This window comes from Clinocottus analis, unplaced genomic scaffold (assembly GCF_023055335.1).
Source record: "Clinocottus analis isolate CAN_PGR_092001 unplaced genomic scaffold, fCliAna1.0.p SCAF_2, whole genome shotgun sequence".
Classification (NCBI taxonomy): Eukaryota; Metazoa; Chordata; class Actinopteri; order Perciformes; family Cottidae; genus Clinocottus; species Clinocottus analis.
This window is the reverse complement of record NW_027175931.1, coordinates 21,421,349-21,437,965: the sequence shown is the minus strand read 5'-3', so window position 1 is coordinate 21,437,965 and position 16,617 is coordinate 21,421,349. Positions and strand designations below refer to the sequence as shown.

The window sequence follows — 16,617 nt, the reverse complement described above, 5'->3', positions numbered from 1 at the left end:
AGAGTGTACATGTTTCTACTACCTATTGCATTTAGTGGGGCTTTTTGTTGTCACTATTGCAGTCCGTTGTCCTTGGCGCTACCTTTTTCTTTAGCTGCACAATATCTTTTCTGGAACCTTTTTCTCCTTAAATGGTTTGATGCCTAACCACCTCCAGATGCAAGGTTTAGATTAATGACAGATGCTTCATTTTTAGAAGAAAGTCTAATGAAAGTTTTAAAAAAAAAGTCAGGCCACCTTACTTCCAACAACTGAACTTTGTCACAACTCTTAAATTGCAAACTACAAAGAGTGCCTGCATATATGTTTTAAGTATTGTGAGCATGTGTGGTGAACCAGACAGGTTCAGAAACATCTTGAGGTGTTTTTATGCTGAAGACTCTACATTTACGTTGTTAGATGATACTAGATATAGACCCCCCGACATGCTGCTTGTTTACTAGAGGTTCATTTAGGGAAATATATGAGAATGAATGCCAAACAACTTCATAAGGTATCTAGTTTTGAACTACTTCTCAGTCTTCTGTTGGAAGCTTTATGCCACTCAACAGGTTGTTCTTGATTTTATTACTCAACAGAAATGCATTTGTTTCCAAAGCGGAAGCATTAATTATACTAAAAGATGGGAACAGTTACTAAAATAGCCAATTCAACATTTGATAACGTAAACAATTGTTCCCTTTCTGCTTGATATTCTTAAATGGTATGTGTAATCGCAATGAATTAATCAACACACTGACCTACTACCTGCTTCACACACAAAAACTGTCACAATGTTTTGACTGACTTTTTCCTGCAGTTTAGTAGCTCTGGTGAGTGATTTGTGAGAGAAAAGGAAAGGGACAGAAACCTTATCCTGTCCTGTGTCTGCACTCTAGCAGCATGATTATATCCATGTCTGCTGTATTTCCTCGCCTCTGTTCCTCTGCCAGATATGTTGACCGAACACCATACCAACCTGCTGGTGGGTATGGCATTAAGGGTTAAGGGTTAACCCTTAACCTTCCTTTTACACAAGTCCTCCACATTCATGTCAGTGAACTACACAGAGAAACATGAAACGCTGCAGTTCATGGGACCCTTGTTGATTTAGAAATCAATACCTTTTTTGTCTCCTCCTGTCAGACTGTGGTTCTTTTATGTCTTGAACTTAGACAATCCCATCATAACTAGGACGGGAAGACCTGCTGGGACCAAAGTCTTGGCAAAATGCTGCTTTCTTGTTGCAGACTGCTCGTTTCAGCCAAAAGTAACTTAGCTGAATTATATCAAGACCATGTCATTCTGGAAAATGTAATGTGAAGTATTATCTGTTGTCATGTTTATCCTTCAGCACATGCGTAATAAAGTTCTAGTCTGGTCGACTCATTAGCCCTGTAAGGACACTTGGAACTCATTTCCAGAGTGAATGGACAGGTCTGGACGATATGATTTGGCAACTGGCACAGAACTGTATATTTTTAGAGAAATCAGTGTGATTAAGATGGTTACTGACCTTGACAGTTATATGGTGTTTCACAGGGATACCCCAATACAACAGATGTAGTTTAATGACCATCTGGATGGAGAAAAGCGCTTGACAAATCTGGAAGAGATTGTTCATGTGAAGTCTTGTAGGGATACTTAAGGAGGTTTGGGGTATTTGAATTGCTAATAATACAGCTCTACATAGCTGCTTGGTCTGTAATTTTAACATATATGTTGCTGTTCCAATTGCCAGTGAAACTTTTCTGAGGCTTTTACCTTAGAAATTGATGAAATCATGCAAAGGGTAATTTAGAGCTGATGGAGAATTTTCATTCAAAGGAGTCACGCTCAAATTGCTGTTTTTGAACATTTCTTGTGAATAGCATTTGTTTGGAAGACCACACACAAAGACTTGCTCACAATCAAAAATATGTTTTCGCCAACAGCAGGGAGGTTGAAGCATGTTGGTGTTTCAGTCCATCTAACCTTTCAACACATGGCCCCTGTGGCCTTTTGTTTTGTGCTTCCTTCAGGTCAACATTTTGCCTTTTTCAAACACCGGCACATGATGCAATGTCTCAGAAACAGTTGGCTTGATTTTGTTGAATTCATGCCAATATTTCCATTTGTAGGCAAAAAAATCAAAATCTATCAGACAGATGCCATGACTGAAATCATGGCATTTCTCAAGTGCCACACACCTTTAAATTGCATCTAAACATGTAGTATATAGCCACTTGTTAAACTGTCACTTTTACACAGTCAAAGCTCTGTTTTTGGCTTCAAACTTAAATGTACTAACACCAGAAATTGGTGGAATACAAAGTAAAGCACAAAACAAACAAAAAAAGAACCGAAAGACCTTTTTCATGTCACCTTCACCTCACATCAATTGTTCCTTAGACAGCACAGAAGAGTGTCACATAGCATCCAGTAGTCCTTCAGTACTTCAATTGTTTAACACTAGACAAACTGAAAAACACTAGAAGGCTGCTGGCATGCTTCTCAAACAACCTTCATTCTTTTTCAGCTGGGATATTCTTTTGAAATTTCTATATTTTGTCCTCCTTGTACAAAGCAGCCAGACATCACATCACAGTTTGGTAGTATTCATTGAATTTTTTAGACCTTGCATATGTCTTAACCTATGCCGTGACTATTACAGCTTTTTGTCTCCTGAGTAACCGTCACCATCTCTCACACATGGTTGCTTATGATCCAGACAATCCTGTTTGTGGGGCAAATGTTTACATTTTTGGATGGATTTGTCAACAATGTGTGGGCATCTTACTTCCACCGGACCGCTGTGGTCTCTGTCTCGGTCTTTAGTGTGGTGGTGGACATGTCACGAAGTCCCTATCCTGTCTGCCTGCTACTTTGAATGAGGGCTTCAGGAAGTCTCTGCCTTGCTTTCCTCATCTCTGCTCTCCTCAGAAGTGATGCCAGGACAATGGAGGGAGAGGAGTGTGCACGGCTTCACACCAGCTGTGAAAGCTCAAAGAAACTCCCGGTCCAGATTTCTGCAACGCACCCACTCTTTTGAGTTCTTTGAGCCTACGCTTTCCTCTTTGCCTTTACTGTCTTTTAATGATCTCCATGTCACTCCATCAATCTATCAGACCCTGCATGTGATTGCTCTTGTGGGAATCATGCTATTACAGTATTAATCGCTCGGGTCTGTAAAACTGTCACTATTCATTTCTAACATTATTTAATTAATATCTGGATAGTTTCCACTTTTGGAGAATAGGCAAATGATTGGGATTGATATTGCTGTAAATTGTATTGACATACAGTAAATTGTGGCATTACTTGAGTTTAAGGCACCCTATCCTTCATACTAAAGATGCCAACTAGAATCTCTCGATTAGGTGGAGTACTCAGCTTCCTCAACTTTTATAAGTCTCCGCAGCTTGGCAAATAAAGTCCTCTTTATTCTACACCCGAAGAGATGGAAACGTGTTCTGGTTCAATATTGACACTGATTTCTGCAATTGAATCACTTCTTTATGCCCATCACAGTTGCATGGCCAACTGGTTTTAGAAATGTGATCCAGTATTTCATGCATATCCTGGTGGAACAGAGAGGATTTTTGTGTGTAATCAGAGTGCAGAATGAGTGCTTGTAGGTTGGTGTCTTTGCTTCTGCGTCTGGACCATACTCAAAGCCCCATGCATGCAGAGTTTGATTGATGTGTGTGATAATTTCCCAGTTGGCAAACATCTCCATGAGCACTGCGTCATTTCTGGCCTATTTGGATTGGCATAGGAGGACTCCTGATTGGCTGGTCTCACTGAAGACTACGTGAGACAGATTTGTTTGAATGGGCACTCTAAAATACGGGGAGCATGATTGAAAACCTACATCTCCTTCATTTCACCCCTTGTTTGCCTCAATGGTTTCGGCTCTACATCATTCATTTCACAGGTTTTTGCACCAGTTCTTTCCACGGGAGAACTGTTTTGCATGCTCGCACAGTGGAGATGAATAGAAGCAGAGCAGCTTGCTGACATACGTGCTTTCGCCTTATCCACAAAAGTATAAGATCAAGAACTAGAAAGCCACAGTGGTCAATCATGTATGATCATTCTAATTGGCCTGTTGGGAAATGCAACTCTAAAAATAGAAAGCGCCTAAATCCTGGGCTTCTTCTTTTCCAGGCCTGGCTCTCTCTCAGACCACAGAGTGAGGACATGGGCCAGAACACTTGGAGCATCTAAAAACCTCTGGATCATTATTACATTTGAACATATTCTACATAAACATACAAAACATGTTCTCTTGTGTGAATCCTGTTCTTTGATTGGACAGTCAGTCAGTCAGAAAGTCTCCTGTGGAAGGCTCCTGGAATCTGATGGGAGAACCACAAGTGTCCCAGTTATCTTTGGATTCCCCCAGCTTGTTTAACTAAGGACTTGGCAAAACGTTGCCATTCCCCTGCTGATAAGACAGCTCCCATCATGCCTCACTCACACACACAGTGTAGGGAGAATACTGCAGGCTGCTGCTGATGATCTAAGATTACTCCTGCTTTTGAACTTTCAATCCAATAGAAATAGAGACTTTGCATAATACCTATAGATTGCAGTAGAAAGTGTAAAAAGTCAGTGCGAAACAAATGTGAGGCCCCTAATATCCATGTCACCATGGATACCATTAGGTAGTGAGTGGTATTTGTCCCGCCCCTGCAGGGTCGATAATTCCTACTTATGACTGGCCCATCTTCAAAAATGTTTTTTGTTTGAGCTATTTCCTTTTCCTCAAAATGTACAGTATGCAGACGTAGCGGAGGCATTAATCAATAATAATGTACTCATGCGTACATATGACTTTGTTTCTGAAAAGAATTAATTTAAACAAGCTTTTTAATGGGGGGAAAAGTGTGTTGTCTAGGAACTGAAATGAATATTGGATGACTTTATGCTGTTACAATGCTGCGGAACTGAAGCATTATGTATCATCCTGAGAAACGTTCAGAATTTATCTAAGATTCTGTGAGAATCTGGTTTCATCTGTTGAGATTCATACCGACTTTGTTACTGATTTATCTTGATCTTTGATTTGGCCACATTTAGATTGGTTTATCCCTCAGGCTTCATGGTTTGGGGTTTGGCTAATTGTCCTGCTCATTTTCTCCTTTTCATATGGCCTCATTTGTCAATTCATATGTGTGACTGGCAAATTATAATCTCCTGGACAGAGAAGTCTGCACTCCAGCAAGATGACAGTGATAGGCTGCTATTAACTCAGAAATGAGAGTGGAATTGAAATCACAGTCTCAACAGATTTCACAATAGACTGATTGCTTCAGGCATTCTACTTACAGGGGTAAGGATTTATGCAAATGTGATTGTGGTTTATTATCTTAGATTACCCATACGCCATACGCTTAACTCATGGAACATATTGTTCAAACCACATATGGCTTCAAATTTGCTCACCACTTTGTGCAGTGCCGCAGCACTGGGAGAAGTGTAATTATTGAAGCACTGGATCCTCCTCATGCAAAGTAATTTCATGGCCTACGCATCACTCAATCCCCTGTCTCTTTGCTCAGTATCTCTGGTGCACACACTGCACCACTACATTTTGCTTAAGTTTAAACTTTTTAAACTTACTGGGAACCCTGACTGGTAATGTAGTTGTGAGCTAACTTTGAACACGGCAGTACGTTTTACTGTGTGTCATTATGGATTCTTAGAGTTCAAAATAGCTTCGACTTCCAGAACACTAAAAGTAACTTTAATGATCCTTTCTTTTTTTTCCATCTTTTTTTTTCTTCCTTTTTTAAGTTTTTGTATCATAAATATACAGTAAATGTGAGGTTTTTACACTGGATATTCTTTGACTGCATGTGGGTGTACTTTTGTAAAAATATTTTTTATGGATAGTAACACAGAGTCTCCTCAAATAGCTCGTACATTCAATGTCTGCCACGTGAGTCAGTCACAATGGGGGAAATATTTCCTTACCTAGGTATTGCAAGAACGCTCATTCAACTTTCTCTCCAGCTGACACTCATCACAAAACTGTGAAAGAAAACAAGCATATAAAGCTGCGGGCTTGTTATAAATAACTTGTCCCACTGCAAAATGATAAAATATTACAGTAAGCTGCAGCCTTCGCACGTTAAAAGATGGAGTGGCTTTCTTGTATTTCTCTTGGTTTCCCCTTTCCTCATGCGGTTTATTATTCTTCTCTTTGGCTTGCGTCTTTGCCAGCTTTACAACTCCCTCACTCCTACACACTACTCACCCTCTGTTAGGAGTTACAGTCAAGAGTGTGGAGCATGCTCTCTGCTGAGTCCCCCGTCTGCCATCTGCTCAGGAAAGAGACGGAGCGGCCAAACCTTCATTGCCTTGAATGAATGATTTTCATCTATTCACACTCATACTTAAGACATCTTTATTAAAAAAAAAGTCGGCTCTTGATGATAAGCATGGCTTGCCTTATTTTTCTTGGCAATGTTCCTGATAACTACTCTGTCTTACACAGAGGAGGCTGCCTGATACTGAGTGTTGCGGAGCTCGAGAGCACAAACTGAGCTTTTTTTTTTTCTTCTTACAATTAGTGTTTTCCTAAAAAGATCTATTTATAAAAGATGGAAGGAAGGAACATTCTAATCAACTTGTGTGAAGTTTAGGCCGACTGTAATCTCTGGCAAACTGCAATCCAGCGGCAACACTTGCAAACAATTATACTGCTGGTACCGAGGGGACCAATCTGATTGGTGTATTTGCTCTTGCGCTGTCTTGGGAGATCCTGTGGTAATTGAGTCGGCTCCCTGGTCAATGGCTTGTGAGCTGCTTTTATAGCTGCAGCCCTCTGTAGATGTGCTGCATTATTAAAACCAGACCGCAAGTGGGATATTACAGTGGGGTCTAATGCGCTGCACTGAAGCATACTGTGTGGTATCCCATTGTTCCTCTGCCATCCCTGTCACTGTCCTTTGCAGACAGACGCCACTCCCGAAGCAGGCAATTTTCCCTGCTGGCAACTCTCCCAGAGCCTGTAGAAGTCATCGTCCTCCTCAATACCCTCCTTCATTCCCTTGGAGACCCTTTCTGCCAAAGGGCCTGTTTGGCTCATGCTCAGGTTCAGATAAACAACAAAGACCAGGTCCAAAGATGCTTTCAAAAGGCACCTGGTATGGTGCTCTAATTTCAGTTTGTGGATCGCCATCACTCTTATATCCCTCTAATATAATTTAGATTTGATCTGCTGCGGCTTTAGAGTAGTATTATTAATGAGTATGGAAACTGCTGAGTTTATCCAGTAGGATGTTTCTCGTCCAAGTTAATAAATTCACATTTTAATGCACAATGTTGGAACGTTTAACCAATAGCATGTTTTCTTCCCTGTAGGTGACTGCGACAGATGCAGACGGCGGCTCCTTTGGCTCCATTACCTACTCCCTTGGCTCTGGCGTTTCCAGTGTGGTTCCATCTCAGTTCACCATTGGCAAGGAGACAGGCCAGATCTGCACTAGTACCGCGCTAGACAGAGATCAAGGCCCAGCCAGCTTCGACTTTACTGTAACTGCAGTAGATGGGGTGAGCCACCACATTTTGAAATCATGCTTAATATGAATCGGTTGAGCCACAGAGTAATCCTATAAACACAGCAGCCATGCTATTCATACAGAAGGGAGAGCAGAGACATGGCCAACAGCGCAGAAAAACTTATGATTTGAGCAGCCAAGAAAATAAAACTGAATCTTGAATGGCTCACCGTGGCAGGCTTAATCAAAAGAGTACTGTATATCCTGTTCACTTTATGCCAAATAATACTTAACAAATAAAAGGTTTAAAATGAAAGAAAATTATTGCAGCAATGTTAAAGCAATCAGATGGAGAAATGCTTCAACTGTCAAGGCAGTAATATTTTAACAAGTTGGACTGCCGCCTCCCTCGTTTTTGCCACCTGGTCGAAATGAAAAGCCTGCACTGTATTTTCTGCAAATGAAAAGCCTTTGAAACTGATTGTTCTGTTGCGGCGAGCCCTCTCACCCTTCACGGGTCATGACATATTGCTCTGTCCCGAGGGAAACTATCACTCTGTATCCCTGCACAAAACTGCAGGGACTATATTTAAGAGGCCGCTGCTATACATTTAAATTTTAACAGGGTTTACTGCTGGTTTTTACTTTTACTGAATTTCACTGTTAATGTGGTCTACTTGCACCATTAATTTGGCCTAAATCCTGCTTTCAGGTGTGTTTTTACTGTTCATGATTTAATGGCTACTGAAGATATAACAAAGGAGCTTTTTGTTTCCTCTGCAGGGTGGACTGAGCTCAGTAGCCTATGTGAAGGTAGATCTGGCCGACATTAATGATAACAGACCCGCCTTCTACCCAGTCAGCTATGCTGTCAGTTTGAGCACGCAAAGCGCCCCTGGGACATCTGTTGTCAGAGTGACTGCCTATGACCCAGACTTAGGCGAGAACGGTAGAATTACATACAAAACAGTCCCTGGAGGGGCCTCCCCTTACTTCACTCTCAACAAAGACACAGGTAGGCACAAGTCATTTTACAGTTCCCTCCTGCATACTTCGTTTTGTTTTATTTCAATTATTTAAGCTGAATGATTTTGTGCTGCAATTTAATTCTGAAATTTCCATAACATTATCGTTATTGCTCGTGGTTTATACCGTTGTGCAACGTTTGTCTCAACCTTATCTACGGCTTTAATTTTGTAGGAGTGATCTCCCTGTCTCGATCTGTCTATGGGAAGGCCAACTCTGTCATTGCCATGGGAATCTCTGCTCAGGATGGTGGCGGTCTGGTTGCCCTCATCAGTGCCAGAGTCAACATTAGCGTGGTGGCAGGGCTGGTGGCTCCACCTGTTTTTGAGCAGGCTCAGTACCACTTTACTGTATCAGAGGACGTCTTGCAGGGGACAGTCATAGGCATCGTCCAGGCCAGCAGTAAGATAGGTGGGGATGACAAACACATGCCCTTTATTCTTCTTTGTCACTCACTCACTAGCTGACTTACTCACTCATCCACTCACACATTCACAAACACCCACATTTGACTTCCACAGACCATATTGAATACTTCAGAATACATTTAGAATTCACACTGGATCAGGCTTAAAAGAGTTTCTTTTCTGCTCCCGACATCACTTTTACAAATAGGCGCTGGGCCACTATACACACTTTAGTCTGAAATAACATCAATCAAAAAAAACATTTCACAACTGTGTTTATATATTCATTTTTTTTAAGTATTTAAGGCTCTATTACAGCCATGGAAATTGAAAAATGACATTTTTGAAGAATACTGTTACTTTAATGCTTTCAGCACAGCCTCATGGGCCATGGTGACAAGTCTCTGGTTTGTGTCATCTTTTTTCCTTTTCTAGGCACCTTTAGAGATATCTCCTACACCATCAGCTCTGGAGACCCAGGAGGCTACTTCACAGTGGACCCAGACACTGGGGCCCTAAGAACCAGTCTGTCCCTGGATCACGAAGCCCAGTCAGCTCTTGAATTGGAGGTGCAAGCCCGCAGTGGCAACCCCCCTGCATTTGGCCAGACCCGTGTCCACATTACCATTGCAGACATCAACGATAACCTGCCTGTTTTCCTGCCCTCGTCCTCTGAGTCCCTGCTGCTGCCTGAACATACAGAAATGGGCACAGTGGTGTATGTTGTCCAAGCTGAGGACAGAGACTCCGGAGTCAACGGACAACTTACTTTTGACCTGTCTTCTCCAAGTGGAATCCAGAGGACTTTTAGCATAGATCGCGGCAGTGGAGAGATCCGATTGGTAGGGAGCCTCAACTATGAGAGTGTTCCCCGTTATGACCTCCAGGTGATTGCCAAGGATGGTGGAGTACCCCAACTCAGCGCCACCTTTGTGCTTGTGGTTCATATCCAGGCAGAGAATGACCAGGGACCTGTCTTTGATACCCTCACCTACCGTGTGGAGCTAAAGGAAGGGACTCTGATAAACACACGCTTCCTGCAGGTCAGGGCTCTGAACAGAGAAACCTCTGGGTCAGGTTACTTCAGTCCCCTGGCGTATCACCTGCGTCCCGATGGAGATGCTGCAGGGTTTGGCATTGCTGCAGACAGTGGCTGGCTGTTTGTGAAGAATTCCCTGGATAGAGAAGTCAAGGACATGTATCTCCTAACAGTGCTGGCCAGCCAAGGTCATGGACAGTTGAAGAAGACGGGTAGTGCCACGGTGCGGATTTCGGTGACTGATGAGAATGACAACTCTCCTCGGCTCACACAGGAGAGGGTCTTCATGGCTGTAAGAGAAAACCTGCCCGCAGGAACCGGCTTTGGTCACGTGACGGCGTCAGACCGAGACAGTGGCCCCAACGGACGCCTCAGCTACCGTTTTCTGCACCCCGATCGACACTTCCAGATTAACTCCCACACAGGTTAATTAAAAATATGATGTAGTAATTGTTAAATTAATCCCTGCAGGAGTCACTGCTGGCTTCTTTAACCAGAGTGTTAAAATTGTGATAGTTTAGCTTTACTTAACAAGGCAACTAAAAGAATATGTGCATTTATGCAGAAAAACTACACTCTCTGTGTAAAGATGTGTTTGGAGATATTTAAGAGCGAGATGCTTATAGAAAAGAGCAGGTATAAATAAAAAAAAGATAGTTGACTGATATGCCATATTTGAAAAAAGCTGCTGTTGACTAAGGACAGCACAAGAACAGAAAGGCTGCAGATATTGCTGGTAAATATTGGATGTCTTCTATCTAGATTATTCAAAGGCAGTTTACCCCAAAAATGCAGAATGCTCAGTTGTTGTTTTTTTTATGTATTGAATGTAGTTTCTGTCGATTGAGAAAAAAACAACCGAGCAAGTCGCTGGGCTCTAAAATCATCCATCAGTGTGAAGGACAAGCTGTCATGATTCCACAAGAATGACTTTGAATCATCGAAAATATAAATTATTTGTGAAATAATCTCATTCAATGTTTATTCATCTCTAAAAGATGAGAGATCATACAGTTGCCTCTTCCCCACCGTCATAAATTAGTCAGATGATGGTGACTGTAGCACTAAGCATCTTGCTGAGCCCTAATTGGCCTGCTGGGCCTGTTAGTCTGTGGGTGGAGACTCCGACTCTGATTTGTGATTACTTTCTGGCTGAGTTGTGACTGTCTACAGCATCTGCCGGTCTTCCAAAATTCCTATTTGTATGCATGCAGACGTACACGCGTCTGTTATTTGTGTATCATTGATCATAGTCTGCTGGCTCTTAAGTCTCCCATCATTATTCCAACGCTCTGGACTTGTGCCTCGGCATAAAATCCCTCTCATCCACCCCCTTCTCTCTCCAGGTGAGATCAGTACAAGGACTGCTCTGGACAGGGAGCAGCAGTCGAGTTACCAGCTGCCGCTGGTGGTTCAAGATGGAGGTTCGCCCCCTCGCAGCGCCACAGGCACCGCCTTCATCACTGTCCTGGATGACAACGACAATGATCCTGCTTTCACCCACAGCCAGTCGGGCAAAAACCTCATCATACAGGTGATGCAATAAGACTCAAAACACAGACAGACATAAAAGGAAATTGCTTTCATTGCTTTGGTGACATCGATTTGTGTTATAACCCGTAGGTGATGGAAGGTCAGTCGTCTGGGGTTTTACTGGGCATGCTGCAGTCCAAAGACCCAGATGAAGGGGAGAATGGAACCGTATTCTACTCTTTGTCAGGTAGTACAGAGAGTACTCATGTGTGCAAAATATGTAATACATGTATGCAAATGTAGTACATGTTGTGTTTTAAGAACTCGGTGAGGTGTCCTGATAATAAAGGAAAAGAAGAAAACATATCCGGACACCTTTAAGGGCTATCTGCCACACATGTTTTTAAAGATTTTAAAATAAATAAAATGAATCATTATTGATGTCAATGTATTTAAATAGTGTAAACATACTGTAAAGATTTTGTCTAATACATTCAGTGAAGTAAAGTGCATTTGGCTCCCCCATGTACATGGTCTCCAGTCTAAGTTGGGACCGTCTTTCTCTCCCAGGTCCCAGAGCTGAGCGTTTCTCTTTAAACCCAACCACCGGGGAGTTGCGTTCATCGTCCCCTTTGAGCCACTCGGAGCGAGCGGAGTACACTCTGACGGTGACAGCTACTGACAGAGGACTTCCCCCTCGCAGCACCTCCTGCCCCCTCAGCATTCAGGTCAGACTTTATTTGGAGCTCGGCCAGCACAAACACCCTCACTAGTCACCTATTTAATATCAAAGAATAGACTTTGGGGCTGAGAGGATCCATGTCTGTGGGCCCCTCAGACTAGCTGCAGACATATCACCCTCACTTTTGACAAGCCTTCCTACCATCCCCTCCCTTTTCTTCCCCTGTGACTTTTCAAAAGGGAACTTTCTTTCTGAAATGGAAAAGTGGGTCTGAATCAAATACTCCCAGCTGGCTTGTGATGAGGGCCAGCTGTAGACGGCTCTGATCAAGGTCATACTCAATGACTTCAACACTTTTTTAATACAGTAGCCCTTTTCGCAACAAGCAGCAGGGCTATACACTCACGTAAAACACAGCATAATTCAGTTAATATGTAATTTAGAACAGAAAAGCTACACAATGGAAGAAGCCTCGAAGGAACATAGGTTCATGTGTTCCAGTAAAAATGAGTTGCAATATAAACAGCTCCATTAAGTGCCAGCTCAGTTTTTCCTCCTTTCCAAAAACAAAAAATGAAAGTCATAATTATTAGTTAATTGGAATAAACAGTGCAGTGTTTTTCTTGCCTGCTGACGCATTTCTGTAATTTCCTTTAATCATCTTTTGAGACTGATTTTTTAAAATCCGTTGACGGGACCATACCAATTTATTTCTGGAACACTCCTTTTCCATCAAATATGGAAGCAATTTACAGCTTGTCATGTATGATTTCACAACAAACACAGCATATTTTTTTGCGTGCCTACTTACTGTGGGAACTCTTCTGTAGGATACAGTGCTGAGTATCTGGATCACGCCTCCAGCTTGAAAAGCATTCAGTAATGCTGCTGAAAATGTGATCAGCATAACCTCTCCCTTCCCCTCCCCATTCACAGCTGCTTATGGTTTATTCAAACAATGTGTCATGTGTGTTACTTATGGTGCTCTTTTCATACAAAGGAGAGAAGTAGTAGTGTTCTAGTCTTTGAAGACACTTGAATTGCCCATGAAAGGAAGTGTAAAGCTATACACAGTATGGGGATATGTCCCAGTGTTGGATTCAAACCCTCTCAACATTTTCACCTCTTGATTGTGTTACTTTTTATCATCTATTATTTTTCCTGGCAGCGGCATGAGTATCAGATTAAGTGTGATTAAGGTTAGCAGACGTGTTATTTAAGTCTATAAAAACCTCTCTTGTAATGGGTTTCATTTGTTCCCAGTGAAGACATAAAGTGAGACAAGAGGACACAATCTGTTTTTGTTTTGCCCCAAATCCATTAAATATTACTTTGTATTGACATTTACAAACTTAAGTTGCCACAAGGCATCTCAATGAAACATTACACTGTTATGTAACTCTTTCCTCAAATAATCACACAGTGTTCTTCTTCAATGCAGGTTCTCAGCACGAACAGACCAACTTCTAAGACCAATTCTTTCGCCATGTCCTTCAACTCTGTGGAGGAGGCCAAGCCCGGATCTGTTATTGGCTCAGTCCGCATTCATGACAGAGAAACCCCTGAAGAAGGGGAGGTGACCTACACGGTGGTGGGGGGTACGGACCGAGATGGGACCTTTGTCGTGGACCGTCTGACCGGAGACGTGTACCTCGCCCGTCCTCTTGACTATGAACGAGACGCACGATACACCCTGGAGATTGAGGTGGACAATCTCTCTCAGACCTCTCTCAGGCCTCCCAGCAGCACCCTGGTCCACCTGGACATTGACATAGAGGACAGCAATGACCACGCCCCACAGTTCCCAGAGGACCCCATCACAATTGTCATCTCTGAAAACATGGAGCCCGGCTCTTCTGTCTATACCTTCCAGGCCACAGATAAGGATGGCAGTGGACCCAACAGCGAGCTGAAGTACACTATTTTCCACCAGTGGCCCAACACCCCTAGCCTACTAACCCTCGATCCTTCCACCGGGGTTCTCTACTTGGGCCAGGAGCTGGACCATGAGGTCACGTCCAACCTGATTCTAGTTGTGAAAGCAACAGACTCCGCCCACGATGCCAGCCAGAGGCGCTGGGGTTCGGTCACGGCAAGGGTGTATGTAACGGATGAGAACGACAATCCACCGGTGTTCAGCTCGCCAACAGCTGTCAGTGTGATGGAAGACCAGCCGGTGGGCTTCGTGGCGCTGTACGTCATGGCCAGAGATGCAGACCAGGGGGAGAATGGCAGAGTGACATACAGCATCCAGTCAGGCAACACTGGGGGAACATTCAGCCTCAACCCTAACACTGGTAAGTCCAGCCCAGTGCCAATGCAGTGAATATATTGATATTGGTGAATTAGATCATTTGAAAAATAATGCTATCGAACATCATTTAGGGATACAACATGTATTGTCGGGTGGTAGTGTAGCGTAAGTAGTATTATCTGAGAGAACGTTTTGGAAGAAAATTATGAAGATGAAGTTTTATTTCCTTCTCTGTAATGTCTTTCCTTGTGCATTATGCAATATCAGAACAGCACATTTTGCATTGTATATCACCATTTTGTAAATGTTGAGACGATTACTGTTACCAGGGTATTACACGGAAAGTTTTTCAGAGCTTGGACTTTTAGCTGTTTACTTATTTTCCACCAGGTCCACTCTTTTTCACTCCTGTTTTTTTCATTATAATAATGTTCAAATGTTTAGCTTGTCCTTTATCTTTATATGTCGGTCACCTGTGGGGAAACCCAGTGCTTAAGAATTACTGTATCTTGCAAATTCTCTGCTCATGTTGAAATATTTTCAATTCAAGCCGACAAGCGAATCTGCATCTGTTCACCTCTGTTTGAGTCTTTTCGTGTACTTTTTAAGCATTTGTGCCATCTCTGAATTTCACACATTCACAGCATGTGTACCCACCTTCCCATGTGCTCCCACACACAGCCCCCTAGAAGAATTACCAAACCTCCCGCTATATAAACACACACACTCTTGTAATACTCTGCTTAAATCTTAGTGCTGCACAACTCTTGCTTCACCTTTCTTGACTTATTTCTCTCAGTTGGAGGCCAGACAGTCAGAGCAGCTTGCCAAGTATTAAACACACACACACACACATACACACACACACACACACACACACACACACACACACACACAACCTATCATCTGTTATTGTGGATCTATTCCCATGAAAGACCAAAGAACCTCCTGCTCGGGCTTCTGGGAACCATTAGAGAAGGGATCAGTTACGCGTGTTTGTGTGTACGCACGTGTGTGTAGGTGTGTGTGTGTGTAGGCAAGCACATATGTGTTTGTCTGCTTGCATGAGACTCTGTCACTTAGTCAACGTTGACCTTGGGCTATTTAGGCCGGTGGGCTTTGTTGTGGCGTTTGAGACACGTGTCAACGTTGCCTACGCCTTCCCCTTCAAGTCGCCAACCGGGATGGCCCTGAGAGCAACTCGGGGATGGAAACATTCAGCGTCTGTCATGCATGCCACTTCTGCTTCAGCCCTGAATGTACTCCCATCTTGAAGTGTTTTCTAGCACACTGGTTATTTGTTAGAATACTGACAGTGTTAATCCTCTGAGCACCTGGTCGGCTCCTGTTTTGGGGTCAGTGACCAGAGACCAGGTAGCATCTTTGCGCACTATGTTTTCAGTAGTTCTACCTTCAGTTGACCACAATAGAGAGAACTATCAAGCTATTATTAGGACTGTATAAAGTCATAGTGAGTGATTGTCATCACTCATTGTCAGAGGAGAGGTTATTTATTCCACTTTTGGAGCAAAGGGAGATTACACCGGCAATATGGTGAATTGCTTCTTAGCAAAAGACAGCACCATTTATGGATTAACACATCAAATGGTGATAAAAGACTTCTGCATATAAGACAAGAACAATGTTTTCTTTGTATGAGCAACCTCAGCTAACCCTCACACGGCAGTCCAACGTTTCTACGCCAAAAAGGCTCCCAAAGGGTCAAGATGTTGGAATTGAAAACATCCAAAATAAAAACTTTCTCCTGTTCCCAACCTATTCTTTTTTTCTGCCCATGTGTTATCAGTGACCAAGGATACGGCAGGATCACAGAGGAGTCAAATTTTGTAAAGATATTCCAGCCTGTAACTCCTACCAGATTAAAGGCTTAGGGGCAAGTTATCTCAGTCCTAGCAAAATACAAAGCAAAAACATTCACAAAAAAAGTTAAAACCAATACAGCCTTGAAGCTATTTCTTTAACAGTTGCAGCTCATTTTAAAACATGAAATTGAAATTGAATCAATGCTCTACTCTCTTAAGGCGGGATAATGAAAAGGCAAGGGTGCCCCTAATTTCTACTGAGCACGGCAGGCCTGGCTGTTGCGTGTCTAGAGCGTGTGTTTACTGCTTCTTTTTCGATGGCTGCGGCATTCTCCAATGGAAAATCTCGTAAACTGTGGCCAGACTGTTGGGCTGTTAGAGCAGTGGTGGCGGTAACGCTCAGGTAGGCAAAGCTGTGTGTGTGGAGGAGATTAGCTCTGATTT

At 42.8% G+C, this 16,617-nt stretch overlaps 1 protein-coding gene across 1 annotated transcript in view; it reads left to right on the top strand.

Annotated features, from left to right (window-relative positions):
- The window catches only part of LOC137790842 (protocadherin-16-like), a 72,151-nt gene that overhangs the window by 45,756 nt on the left and 9,778 nt on the right, over positions 1-16,617 (top strand). Inside the window, exons 3-10 of the mRNA XM_068585393.1 lie at positions 7,333-7,521; positions 8,253-8,484; positions 8,670-8,906; positions 9,338-10,366; positions 11,288-11,475; positions 11,565-11,661; positions 11,985-12,142; positions 13,538-14,393. Of these exons, the coding sequence (XP_068441494.1) occupies positions 7,333-7,521; positions 8,253-8,484; positions 8,670-8,906; positions 9,338-10,366; positions 11,288-11,475; positions 11,565-11,661; positions 11,985-12,142; positions 13,538-14,393 (2,986 nt within the window). The remainder of the gene's footprint in view (positions 1-7,332; positions 7,522-8,252; positions 8,485-8,669; positions 8,907-9,337; positions 10,367-11,287; positions 11,476-11,564; positions 11,662-11,984; positions 12,143-13,537; positions 14,394-16,617) is intronic.